The sequence below is a fragment of the Trichosurus vulpecula genome, chromosome 7 (assembly GCF_011100635.1).
Source record: "Trichosurus vulpecula isolate mTriVul1 chromosome 7, mTriVul1.pri, whole genome shotgun sequence".
Classification (NCBI taxonomy): domain Eukaryota; kingdom Metazoa; phylum Chordata; class Mammalia; order Diprotodontia; family Phalangeridae; genus Trichosurus; species Trichosurus vulpecula.
Window position 1 is genome coordinate 49,794,086 of NC_050579.1, and position 14,127 is coordinate 49,808,212.

At 40.5% G+C, this 14,127-nt stretch overlaps 1 protein-coding gene across 1 annotated transcript in view; it reads left to right on the plus strand.

Moving 5' to 3' along the window:
- WARS2 (tryptophanyl tRNA synthetase 2, mitochondrial) overlaps positions 1-14,127 on the plus strand; it is an 81,068-nt gene that overhangs the window by 49,099 nt on the left and 17,842 nt on the right. The window contains exons 3-4 of the mRNA XM_036769320.1: positions 3,917-3,997; positions 5,579-5,664. Coding sequence (XP_036625215.1) covers positions 3,917-3,997; positions 5,579-5,664 — 167 coding nt within the window. The remainder of the gene's footprint in view (positions 1-3,916; positions 3,998-5,578; positions 5,665-14,127) is intronic.

Genomic DNA, 14,127 nt, shown 5'->3' on the forward strand with positions numbered 1-14,127 from the left:
ACTAGGCCTGGAGTCAGGAAGACCTTAGTTTAATTCTGGCCTCTGACACTTATTAGCTGTGTGACACAGGGCAAGTCACTTAATCTCTGTTTGCCTTACACCTAAAATAGGGATGATAATAGCCCTACCTCCCAGGGTTGTTGTGAGGATCAAATGGGATTATAATTGTAAAGCATTTAGCAAGCACAGTGCCTGGCATCCATAAATGTTGGATATTGTTATTCTTATACTATACAAATGTAAAAGTAAAAATAGATTCCAAAGTCAAGTTAAATGGCAAAAATATAAGTTCATTCATTATCAGATTCAGTCTGCCATTTTTAATTATCCACCATGAAATTCTGTTATGGTAATGCAGGTAACTGAACTGATTATACTGGATTTTTTAGATCCATAGAAGAAGAAAAGACACAAGAAAAGACAAATCCTATAGCAGAGAGTTAGGAGTAAAGCAGATGAAGGCTGTTGACTGTGCAAGAACTTTGGCAGTATGCTGGACTTGGAGGAAAGTCTGAGGAAATCCAAGTGTGCACAAAAGATGATAAACATTGGCAAAACCAAGCAGCAGTGAGCCAATTAAAAACAGTAGATATATTCGGTGTGAGAGTTTATCAGTTGATACAAGAGCCTTTTAATTAAAATCAGATCCCAGAACAAGGTTCCTGCTAAGGAGATTTGTCATGGGGATGATGAGTCTAGTGAAAATAACTCAGCATGAAATTGCTCGTTTTTAAGTGATAAATGGGAATTTGTGTGTCTGAATAGTTTTCCAAGTATCCTTAGCCAAGCTGCAGGAAATACTTCCTGGGAAGATAATATTTACATAGGAAATAGACAAGTCCTGGGAGACAAGAAAGTATCTTAGGGCTCCCATCCAGGTTTTAATGCCTTAGGTGATTGCTTGAATGGGTTTGATTGATCCCCGGCAGCTGTATCTTTTAGCATCATCTGATACAGCATCGAAGACCCAATGTTGGGTTTCTTTTGCTCTTCCCAGGTGTTTGGGGACGGATCTCTTTTCCTCTTCAGCCCAATTGCCTCTTTTCAGCATCTTCTCACATTCTAAATTTTCTTAATTCTTATTCACAAAACTGTCCTTGGAACTAGAAGATCTGCATTCCTTGAACTCTGGGAAACCTTTGGCTCTGCATCAGAGCCAATGATTTTGTTGGATATGCTTCTTAGGTTGCCATATTCCCTGCCCCCCACCTCCTGTTTTCACCTAGAGATCAGCCTGTTTGTGATTATGAGCCATTGGCATTGGCAGAGGCTGTGTCTAGTGTAAGAATCAGCTACAAGCTACAGAGTCATAATTGATTTCAAAGATTACAATGCAAACTGTCATTATGTGCAGATTTTCTGTCATGACGTAAGTGAGGCACTGAGGGGGCAGACACTACACAAATATCATTAGTTGTCCTTTTGTTCCCAGTTCAAACTAACACTTCACCTTGGTACTTGGATGGATCTATATTCTCATCAGTGTGAGTTCTCTCTCCAGGGGTCCAGTTGTAAGCCATCCAAAATTGCCTATACTTCATAGATCTAGTCTATATACTCCTAATTGCACCCTGCAGGATCCACTTCCACACTGAAGACTCTCCACTAAATCTCTTAATTTGCATGGCTACCAGTGGAATTTATGGGTCATCCATTGGTCATATCTTTCTCTCCACTATGTGAGTAATCCATCTTTTTTTTTTTCTGGTTGTACATTTCATTGATAGCATCTTTTGTGTTGTATTGCCTAGCCCAGGGGTGGGAACCTTCGACCTTTAGGCCACATGTGGCCTTCTAGATCCTTAAGTGCAGCCTTTTGACTGAATCCAATCCAGATTCTGTAAAATTTGGATTCAGTCAAATGGCCGCACTTAAGGATCTAGAGGGCCACATGTGGCCTCAAGGCCACAGGTTCTCCACCTCTGGCCTAACCAGTTCCTTATATCTAATGTGCTGCAACTATTTTATGTTTACTTTTCAAATTGTTAGTTTGCTCATGCCCAATCTGCTAAACTAAATACCATATTAAATACTAAATACCATATACTGTATTAAAAAAAATTGGAGGATACTCGTCCCCAAATAATATCCCATAATTTGGCCAAATGCAGATTTTGTTTTTATGAAGGTTCCAAGATCCCAAAGTTTTTAGGATGATAGGATCAGAAATCTTTGATTATAATCCAATCAATTCATTTAATTTGCCATATGGATGTCCAGCAAGTCACTTTGTCAACTCCATGCCTTCATTTTCCCCTATCTAAAATAGTTTTGGTACTTTATCACAAAATCATTTATATTGGTTCTGTGTAATAAGTTCTATTGTTATTTTCCTTGTTATTACAACATATTTCAGCAAATATTCTATTCAGATAGCAAAATTTCACATTCACCTGTGATAGAAATCTAGTTATAGTTTTGTATCAGATGTAAAGTGAGCAAAGGAACCAAGCCTTATCATATGTTATTATTCTAAAACAGTTATGAAAAACAAGATGAGAAAAAAGTTGTCTTTGACCTTTTGCCCACTTTTCTTTATGACTATTATTTGAATTAAGTTGATTTCCCCTGTTTTGGCAGCCCCAAGAGAATCCCCCACAAAATATTAAATGACTTTCATTCCATATGTTCAAATATAAGGTTTCTCCAAGGAAAACACTTGACTTCATTGAGATACAGTGGTGGCTTTTTGCAATTCATCGATACAGCATCATATCTAGGCAAGAAGGAGGAAATGCTCTTGGTTTTCCCCATATTTTCATGCTTGTTTGTCCATATTTTCATTCCTTCAACCCAACTAATTAAAGAAAAAGCGACTCCTCCCTCCCTACTGCCTCTGCACCCCATAGCAAGTAGAGCTCTTATTTTATTAATTTGTAATGGGAGTATATTTTGCTATAGCCAAGGGCACGATTTTAATCTGACAGATGTTTGTTTACAGCAGCAGTTAGCAATTTGCAGACACTGTTGTCAAAGCCTCCACCCTCAATGAAACCCAAATGCTGCCTTGGAAGGAAGGTGATGGAGGCAGCTCGGTGACTTGCAGAGCTTTTTGAGGGAGTCCTTGTCAAACAAGTGAAAAACAACCTTCTTTCTCTGTGGCTAGTAGGGGGAAAAAAGAGAAAGAAACCCTCCTACTCCAGATGGTGAATCCTCCTTAGTGAAACAAGCCTGAGCTGGGGCAATGTCATTTCTCTCTGTTCACTTCACAAAACCCACAAAGAACACATTTGGTGTCACTTTTCAGAGTTGGAAGCAATCTCTGCTTTTTAAGGCAATCACATGGATAAGAAGAAGCTGCAGTTAATGAAGGACTGAGAATCCCAAGGGCTGGGGATGGGATGCCCTGCCCTAAATAAAACTCTAGAGCATCAGAAGGAATTTGTCCTGGACCCAAGAGTCACCCCCAGCTTTGTTTCCAGCTTTTAACAAACTCTTTTGACCAGAACCCCCTCATAAGTTCAGTAAATTTGGGGAAATAATTTGGAGGAGCTCCCAACCCGTTCCCTGGTTGACTGGGGCCCACCTCACAAGGCTCAGAGACTTTACAGCCTGAGTTGGCCCTCTTTCTAGTTTTGGGGAGTAGGAGAGGCCACAGTGAAAAGAAAAAAAAAGCTATGGAAAAGAAATATTCCTTAAGGGTGGGGATCACCATCTCTGCTATTTTTCTGACTGATTCCTAGACCAAATGGCTCAAGTTTCCGTGGTTTTCATTCCAGCACCTTTCTCTAGCATTTAGATGTAATAGTAAAAAATAAAAATATTTTAAAAAAACAAGCCTCTTTTTCTTCCCTGAACTATCAATTATTGAGTATTCTAGGGATTTGGAGATAACACTTGATTACCATTATCTTGTTATTTTGTATACGTTAAAATATTTACAATATATTTATAATGTAATTTCTCATTTCTTTAGGTGCCAGAGCACTCAGAACTGAATTGGATCCTTGGATGTCTGGTCAGGATGCCACGGTTACAAAATTTACCCCAGTGGAAGGTAAATGTTTTCAAAGCAGGAAACACAAAATGAGCTTAAATGCCATCATTATGGAAGTTTTTCTTTTCTATGTTCTTCTGTTATACCCACTAAATTGGCCTGTCTCACCATATCACAAGAACGTTGGCTTCTAGCTCATCTAACTAGCTGTGCTAACTTTGGCAAGTTAGTAACTGGCGTGTCACCTAATGTCTCCAGCCCACGGTTGAAATAATGTAGTTAGACTCTCAAGGCCCTTCAAGCTTCGAAATTCTATGAATCTATGGTTTCTCTTACTCTGAACCTCAGAATGGATGGCCCAGAGTCAGTTTTTTGTTTAAGTTGCTAATGACCTTGAACCCTCCCTATTATGATTAATAGTCTGGATCCACTGCCCTTGGAATCTGTGTTCCATCCCCACCAGAACTAATTGATGGCAAGGCAAGAATGTGTTCATTGTGGGGAGAAGGGAAATAACATTTTTATGTAACATTTAAACAAGATGGGTTCAGGCAATAGTTCAAATCCGCAGTAAAATGAAGGCTATCCTTTCTCGAGGAAGCTCGACTAAGTAAGTTAAGTTGGGATAATTCACAGCACTTTACTTCCATTTATTTTTGCAATATGATAGCCTAAAATTATAGAACTACAACTGTGTCAACAGTGATTTCATTGGCAGGCATCTTTCCACCTTTCAGGGCTGCCACAATTTCCTCTGAAACCAGTGCCCCCAAACAGAAACTACACAGAAAAAAACAAATAATATGTTGAAGCGCCATTGCTTAATTAAGAGGCAGGGTTGCCAATTCTTTCCATGTCCCTGGGCAGAAACAAAATGGTGATGCTCTGAAGCCCCGAGGGCAGCGTGGTTCTCATCATCTCAGATCAGAGTGCCTTCCCCCTCGATAATTCTGAGATGGCACTTGCCACTTTTTTACTCTCCAGCCCTCCTTTTCAGTATTTCTCATCAGTCCTCACCATCCCTCGGCGCATTACCCCATAAGGCATTTCTCCTTCAATATGTCCGTGTATCTGGGATCCTATCAGCATGGCTACTTTCTCTTATGGAAGATCAAACATCCTATGTTCTCATCCACGTCCTCCCCTGTATCCTCTATGGGCTTTATAGGTTTTGTATTTGCTTATGCAAGTGTGTGTTGTTTCCCTGCAATAGAATATAAACTCCTTAAAGGCAAGAAAGAGCTTCATTTTGGGTTTTGTGTCTCTGGTGCTTGGCACACTATAGTTGGTTAATAAATCCTCATTGAATGAATGAAGGAATGAATTCCTTGCATTTGTATTGCACTCCAGAATTTACAAAGAATTTTCATTCGCATCTCCTTGGCTCCTTGAACTAGAAGCATGTAAAATAGGCAGGACACTTTATTATGCCCATTTTCACCAATGGAATAGCTGCATTTCAGAATGATTACGTGCTCTGCCCAAGGTCACACAGAGAGCACGTAACAGAGTTGGGACTAGAATCCAAGTCTCCTTATTCTCGCTCCTCTGATCTTTCCCTGGGCTTGAAAATGCCCATAGTTCAATAGTACAATTAGCTGGGTGTCTGAACTTTGTTTCCCCTTTTGTTCTTCCTCACAGACGAAGAATGCTAGCCTGAAACAAGAGGGGACAGTGGGTCTGTTCACGTACCCGGTACTTCAGGCTGCAGACATTCTGTTATACAAGTAAGTCAGGGGTGGGGAGTCAGATCATACAATCTTGTCTGTTCTGTCAGCCATCTTTAAGAAGACTAGAGCGTTCAGTGTTGCTTTTTTCTAATAAAGGTGAGAATAAACACTGCAGTTGCATGGGACATGTTGCTAAAAGGGATTAGAGGCTTGAATTATTTTCTCATCTAGGCATTAGTTCGTATGCATTCTGAGTTAGTAGAAATTAAATTAGAGAATACTCAGTCCTGAACTGAAATAAATTGAGCTGTCTCAATCCAGCTTCCCAGTATTAATACTAAACCGATCACATTTATATAACTCTGTAAGATTTACTAAGCCCTGTATAAATAGCATCTCGTTGGATCCTCACAACAACCCTGGGAAGTAAGCACTGTTACTATTCCCATTGTTCAGATGATGAAACTGAGGCAGACAGCAATTAGGTGACTTTCCCAGGGTCATACAGCTAGTAAGTAAGTGTCATGGGTAAGATTTGAACTCAGGTTTTCCTGACTTCAAGTCTAGTGCTCTAGCCTTTATGCCACTTTGCTGCCTCACTAATTATTATTCAATCACTTATTAATAAAAATGTCAACATTGATTCCCTATGTGGCCTTGAACAAATGACTACATTTTTTTGTGCCTCAGTTTCTTCAACTGAAAAACTCCCACAGTGCTTAAAACTTACTCTCCTCACATGGTTGGGATTACAAAAAATGAATTAATACTTGTTTAAAGATCACTGGGTCAACATTGATGTAGAAATTAAAAGCAATCCTGTTAATAACCTCTTTGTTGAGTCCATTGTAGTCTTAATAGTGTGGGATGACATCTAACCATTCTGTAAGTAGGAATACTAAAAATGAATAATACTTTGTATGTCATGTCTTTTGGAATGACCATTAACAAAGGCCGATAGAAATGGTTCTTCAGTAGAGGCAATAGGGGACAATTTTAGTCCTTTGAATATGGAATAGTTAATAGCTTTGAGTTGATAATATGATTAAGCCCCAATGACCATGCTGGTTCATATTACAGTGTAACCCAAGCTGTACTAGTGAAGAGTTCCCTTGCTTCTATTCTGGAAATGTCCAGGTGATTAGACATAATGATAGATGCATATCCATAGGCATATAGGGACTGTTTCAATATTGATTGTAACCTAAGAATTATATTTCCACCTAAGTACAGGGACTCTGACTCACCCTTAGTAATTCAGATTTTCTTGATCTACAGAGGGAATCAAATAGGGGACAAAGAATGGGTTCCTTAGTGAAGCTGGTTGTTTAGAGTAGAAAATATTTTAGGTATCTTTTATGATTATCTTTTTATTCTGTGATGAAGGCTTTATTTGTAGAGCCACTAAAATGAAGAAATCCCAGTACAAAAATATGGGAAACCATAAAAATAGTGAATTCTCAAGAATTTGAGAATGGTAATGGGAGGGTGCATTGACCCAAAGTCAGTGAGAAAGAGAAGTATTTATTGAACATCTATGACATGTCTGGCATTATGCCAAGTCCTGTGGATGTACCAAAAAGCATATGATGCAGTTTGCTACAACCATAGGATTTAAAAACCAGAAAGGATCTTAAAGGTGAAATTTACTCTGTTTGTCCTCCCACCTTCCTCTTTTACCCAACAAGTTAGGGGCAGAACTCAGACTGGAACCCAGGTTATTAGACTCTCATTCTGGGACACCATCCATAAAGAGTTTAGTTATGCATCTGTGAAACAAGTAGAAACCAGTCCAGAACATTTTGTGTTAAAATGCTAAGTAAAATATAATTAGTTACCAAACTGTACAGGATAATTAACCCACAAGTATTTCTTCAGTGCCCACGGGCCATGTACTGCAAGGCCCTTATTACCTGGGGACACAAAAACCCGAAAATGAAGGTAGTCTACTGGGGGCTTACAATGTCTTCAGAAAGGTAAATACAAGCTATGTATGCAAAATCAATACATAATGATGTGGGGACAGTGGGAGTCAGTAAGAACACCAATAACTCAGAAAATCAGAAAATACCACTTTAAAGAAATGGGGTCTGAGCTGAGCCTTGAAGGGAACGAGAGGAAAGAGAGCATTCCAGGCATGGGGTAACCAGCCTGCACAAATGCACAGGCACTAAGAGCAACTAATTAATTAACAATAAAGAGAGAAGGATCTCGGCAAGACTGGCAAGAACCACTACCTGGAATTTCATAGTCTGGCCTAGTCTTTCTTGACTGAGGTTCTGAATATGCCCCCTCCCCTTTCTTAAAAAAAAAATAACAGATGTTGCCACATCTGTTTATGATTTACTGTAGACATGGTTGGGTAAGCTCATACTGTCTCATTATGCAGATATCCATCCTTGCCAGGCCCTAAAGTTACACTTCTGTCCCCCAGGTATTAGTGTCACTTGCCAATAATGATTCCATATTTCAGCCTCCAAAGACAAGCAGGGTTCTCAGAAGAGGGATTTTGTCATGAGAAACGTGGTATTTCTTCATAATCCCTTGTTATCAACAAGCATTCATTATGTGTCAGGCATTGTGCTAAGCCCTGGGGATAAAAAAAAAAAGGCAAAAATCAATCCCTGCCCTCAAGGAGCTCACATTCTTATGGGTGAGACAACATGCAAAAAGCTATGTACAAACAGCATATATACAAGATAAAATGTTATCCCCGTTCTTTATGCAGTAGCAGGATGTAACAAGTGTTTCTTATCTGTTGTGAGTTTTCTTTTCCTCATTTTCAAAATCTGACCAGTCATCAGAGTATTAGACAAGAAGGTTGGATTCTTTTTTCTGTCCTATCATATCCCTGTTTTTAGAAAGAGAGATACTGGAGAATACCTTTCCAATACTTGAGAGATTGTATAGCATCATAAAGCTTGAAGGGGCCTTGGAGATCAATTAGTTCAGCCTTTTCATTTTATAGATGAGGAGGCTAAAGCCCAGAGAAGATAAGCTTCTTGTTCAAGGCTTCTCAGGGATTACGTTACAGATCGAGGATTCAAACCAAGATCTCTACTCCAGAATCCCATTTTCCTCCCTAACTACAGCTAACTTCACTAGGTCAAGGGATCTGTTGAAGGAACAGGTCAATTTGAGGCATTCCCCATGGATTAGGAAAGGCATGGGTTCAGGCTAGGTACCTCAGAATGGTATGGAACCCTTTTCTAATGGGAAGGAGAGGTTCTCCTGTGCATGCCAGGTCTGTACCCAAGGATGATTTTTTGGTACACAATACATAAAATATTTTCAGGACCCAGGTGAGGTGGGTAAGGTAGGTAAATTGTCTTGCAGCACCCTCTGCAGAGCCTAGGACTGGGCTACGGTCTTATAAAGAGTACGATTCCTAAGACTGGACTCGTTGGATTAGGGGTTGCTCCCTTGGGTTGTGATAGCTTGAGCCGAGCTTTGATTCTGAAGATATAGCTCTTAGAGTAGCCACTATTGTTCTCCTGCCATTTAAATAAATACCTGGTTTCAAAGATAAGATAAACTCCTCTACTCAAATTTAAGCTTCTTTGAATCTTTTTTTTGGTAATGAACTTAAATTTTTTAAAAAATTTCCTGTTCATGTGATGCACCCCACTATTTAGACCATTTTTCTTTTTCAGAATAAAATCAAAACTGCCCTTCATTCTTCTTTGCTTCTACCCCCTCTACAAAGGTATGCATGCATTTGCATGCATGAGGAAATAGGGTTATGGAAGGCATCTGTACTGGCTTTCATTGACCTGATTCATGTCTCGTGTCTGCAGAACTGAGAACTTGATTCTTACATATGTAATTTTAAGATACAAAGCGTAACTCAAAAGTCTTCACGAGTCATTGCCAGTATACAAATGTAATTGTATCCCACTGTCCCAGAGAAGTTGTCTCCTTCCAGCATAAAGGGTTCTATCCTCCTCCAACTGCTCCCTGGCCTCTTGACTGAGGAATCAGTGTTAGAACTGGAAGGAGCCAACCCCCTCATTATACAGAAGCGTGATGAGTGAAGGCCACAATGGCTTTAAGCCTCAAACAAGTCATTTTCAGTTTTGATGACATCTTTTTGGTGTTCACCACACCCATCGTTTTTTGACATCTTTCTTGAAGTAGTCATCCTGGGCAGTCTGATATGTTTGTGAATAGTGTACAAGCCTTTGCCCTCCTTCATTTCTTGATCTTTCTTTTTTCCCCCAAGGTAGATCTCCTTATCTCCTCCTGTGTTTGCCTTCACACTGAAATGAGATCACAGAGTATTATTAGAGCGTGTATTGAGATTTTATAGGAGGAATTGGCAAACTATGAGCTAAGGGCCAAATCTGGCCTGTTGCCTATTTGTTCTTACATTTTTAAAAAAATTCTGTTGTATTTAAAAATGAAGAAATCATTCTTAGCTCAGGGTTATCCTAATTTAGAGGACTGTGGGTACAGAGCTGGAAGGGACCTCAGAGGCCATCTAGTCCACTCCCTGCATTCCACAAATTAGGGGACGAGCTCCAGGGAAGGTCAGTTATTTTCCCAGTGTCATACAAGTAGTAAGCAACAGTCGTGGAATTTGAGCCCGAGTCTTCTGACTCAAGAACCATCACTTTCAGTCTGTTAATCAATAAACATTTATTAAATGTCTCCTATGTGCTCAGTTATCATACTAGGTACTGAGGATACAAATACAAACAGTAAAATCATCTCCATTCTCAAGAAGCTTATATTCCATAGGAGAAGACAACAGACACCTGTATATGTAGAATAAATATGTACAAAAGAACTAAATAAAAGATGATTAGGGAGGGCAGTCGATAGCTATTGAAGAGATCACGAAAAACTTCATATGGAAGGTGGCATTTGAGCTGTATCTTGGGGAAAAGAGGGTTGGTTTAGTCATCCGCACACTAGGAAAACAAAATGAGTGAAAAATGCTTATTGCCCAGTTTGTCGTAGGTAGCTGGTTGGGCAGGCCATTGGGTTAGTACATCTATATATGGATTTATCTTGGACAGGTACTGGAAATAAATAGTGAGGTGAGCCCAAAATGACATAGGGGAAGATTGAGCTCAGTCAAAACCTAGGAAATTACATAGCGTTTTCAGTGATCTCAAGCTGCTCCCTGCCCCTTGCCCCTGAAGTCTATCTCTTGAACATGAGTATTTTCTCAGTGATGCTGTAAGACTGTGAACCATGGATGACCAAGATCTCAGAAGATGGTCTAGAGGACAATGGGACAGATGCATGGTAGTTATCAGTAGCCTGCAACATGTTACCGCCTATGACTTCTTGCTGAGAAATGGAATAAAAAAGCAGACAATCCCTGTCCTGAAGACACTTAGCTTCCACTGGGGTGGTGCATCATAGTCAAAGATAAGTAAATACAGGATTTGGACAAATAAATATACATTGACTGGGGCAGGGGCAGTAAAAGCAGTCCAGGGGTTCTAAGAGGTGGAGATGATGATGAAGAGCACAACAGGAGAGGGGGGAGAGAGGAGCTTGGGCCAAAGCAGAGAACCAGGAGCCAGACTATTGTGTACAGGGAAGAGCAAGTGGGCCAGTTTGGTTAGCAGGTAGAGTACTGAGTGAGAGTATAATGAACCTGGGTAGGGAAGCTGGATCCAGATTGAAAGGGCTTTATAGGTGACGATGAAAAGGGTTTGTGTTTTATTCCAGAGGCTATAGGGAACTACTAAAATTCTGTAGCAGGGAAGTGACTGTTGAAGCCTGGGCTTTAACAATATCAGTTTAGCAGCTGTGTGAAAGGTGGCCTGCAGAAGAGAGGTTGCATGCACGCAGTGTAGTTAGGAGGCTATTGCAATACTTCAGGCAAGAGGTGGGTCCAAGCCTGGATTAGGGGGGCTACAGTATAAGGAGAGAGATGGAAATGGACACAATCGATGGTAAGGATAGGTAAGATGTGGCAACCGATTTTATATGGGAGGTGAGAGAGGGCAGAGTTGAGAATGACGCCTAGGTTGTGAATATTAGCAATTATAACAGGGGTTCTTAACCTCTTGTGTTATAGATCCCACTGTTAGTTTGGTGTATTGGACTCCTTCTCAGAATTATGTTTATGTTATTTTCCAGGAGATTAGGTCTCCTTATTTCACCCAGGCTGGAAGTGCAGGAGTGTCTCATGGACCCAACTCCACTGCTGATCAGCACAGGAACTTGAACCTGCCCCATCCCTGACCAGGGCCAGTTCACCCCTCCTGAGGGAGCCTGGCAGCCCCCTCCTCCACCCCTGGGGCATCACTATGTTGGTGCAAGACTTAGTGTGGACACTTAGCATGCCCTACTCACATTCATAGCTGCGTGACCTGGGCAAGTCACAGAACGTCTTCAGTTTCCACATCTACAAAATAGGGATGATGGTAATCGTGCCTACCTCCTTGGGTTGTTACGAAGATAAAACACTTTGCAGTCTTAAAGCATGACATAAATGCTAACTGTTATCGCTAGGCAGATGAACAAAGAACTCACCAGCTAACTTTGATTGTGTAAAGCAATGCCATGAAAGCAAGGCCAGGATAAACACAAGAATGTGGCACAATCCTGTAAAAATAGGGTCGGGAGAAGATGGCAAGGGGTGGATCAAAGGAACAAGTAGAGAAGTTGTCAAGGAAAGGGTCCCCTTATGCTCTGAGAGTGGGGCAAAAGAGGAGAGGATGGGGAGCATGCCGAGGTGGTAGAGGCTAAGCATATATCTCTTGAAAGTCAAAGACAGAAAGGTCTCCTAGACACCAAAACAATCATAGTAGATTTTTGTGTGGTATCAAAGAACTAGAAACAGAACAGATGTCCACTGATTCAGAAATGGCTAATCAAACAGTGATACAAGAATGTAATAGAATATTGATGTTCTCTAAGAAATTAGGAGTATAAAAATTTTATAGAGGAATAGGAAGACCTCTAAGATCTCAAGCATAAAGTATGCAGAATCACGGCAACAGGACCCAGTGATTACAACAATGTACAGGAAAAAGAAACCCACAAGAAAATGACACTGAACACTCTGTAATGACAGTGACCAAACTTAGCCCCAGAGAAGAGTTGAGTGAGCCTGTCTCCCTCCCTTATTTGCAGAGGTGGGTCCACACTAATGGTGTGGAATATTGTAAATACTATAGGCCCATTTGATTGGTTGAATGGCTTTTCTAAGCAACTTTTATCTCTCCTTTTTCTTCTTCACAAGAGGAGAGTTATATTTAAAAACTAAGGTGATATAAAAACAAATAGTCAAGAAAACTATATTCTAAAATAGCAAATTCTGTCAGCTCTCTAGATGGGAAAAGAAAGATCAGTGGGCTGGAGTAGTTCAGGAAGAATTTGTGAAGCAGGGAAGACAATGTTGGCACTGAAAAATGGTTAGATGGAGAAGCTGGAATATAGTATGTTGGGGGACAGGATGGAGGAGACATTCCCAAAGGAGGGAATAGGGAATTTAAGCCAGGAATAAACATCAGCCAAAGTCAGGCAGTAAAGAGGCAGGTTTTAGCAAGCTTTGGAGCTTTGATTGAGTAGGTTAAATGAGAACAGATTGAAAGGGCCTTGATTAGCTCCATCACATCATGCTCGTATAATATTATTACTCTTAGAAGGTTTCCTTTGGGAAAGGTAATACCAACTTTTTTATGAGAAAATGTTTACATGGCCAAAGAAGACTAGGAGGGTTAAGTGACTTTCCCAGGGTCACACAATTAGTAAGTGTTTGAGACTGAATTTGAACTCAGGAAGAGGAGTCTGACTCCAGGCCTATCCATTGTCCCACCCTGTGGCCTAAGTGCTAGAGATAGAAATATGAAGAGAAAGTCCCTGGCATCAAAGACTTTACAATGTGATGGGGAAAAACAACACATAGAAAGGAGATGGAAAGGGGGAAGTACCAGACAAGGAACATGGCAGAGAAGCCCCAAAGTGGGGTGGGAGAGCCAGGTGGGAAATGAGATGTCTGTGTTGAATCCCCTATTTCAGTGGAGGTTTTGGAGTTCATGACCCAGCCTCCAGTCAGAGGGTTGGAGGGTAGAGATGAGGTGTGAATACCAAGACTGATGGGAACTTACAGGATGATGAGGTGTTCCCTGTGATGCACTTCCTGGGCTAGAGTAGTGCAGCCAGGTGGAAAATAAGGAAAGAGAGGAGTAAGGACTGAACCTAAGATTTCATTGGCATAGGGAGCTCCCAGGGGAGGAAACTTCCTCTACCAATGCAGGCCAGCACCTCCTCTGAAATTTAAAGTCTTAGAGAGTTGCCTTGCCCAGAGTCACACATCCAGATAAGGAAATATTTATGCTATGGTAAATTTTTAAAAACCTAATTAGGATGAGTGAAAGAAATAAAGAAGAAAAAAAGGACATATGTCATGGTTGGCACCCCTAGGATGCGATAATATACATGAATAATGAGTAAAGCCAAAACATCTGAGGTGAAAGGAAGAGCTGGAGGAGAAAGGTTGAAAACACAAACGATGAGCTTCACAACTGTGAAATTAAACACAGACTGAAATAA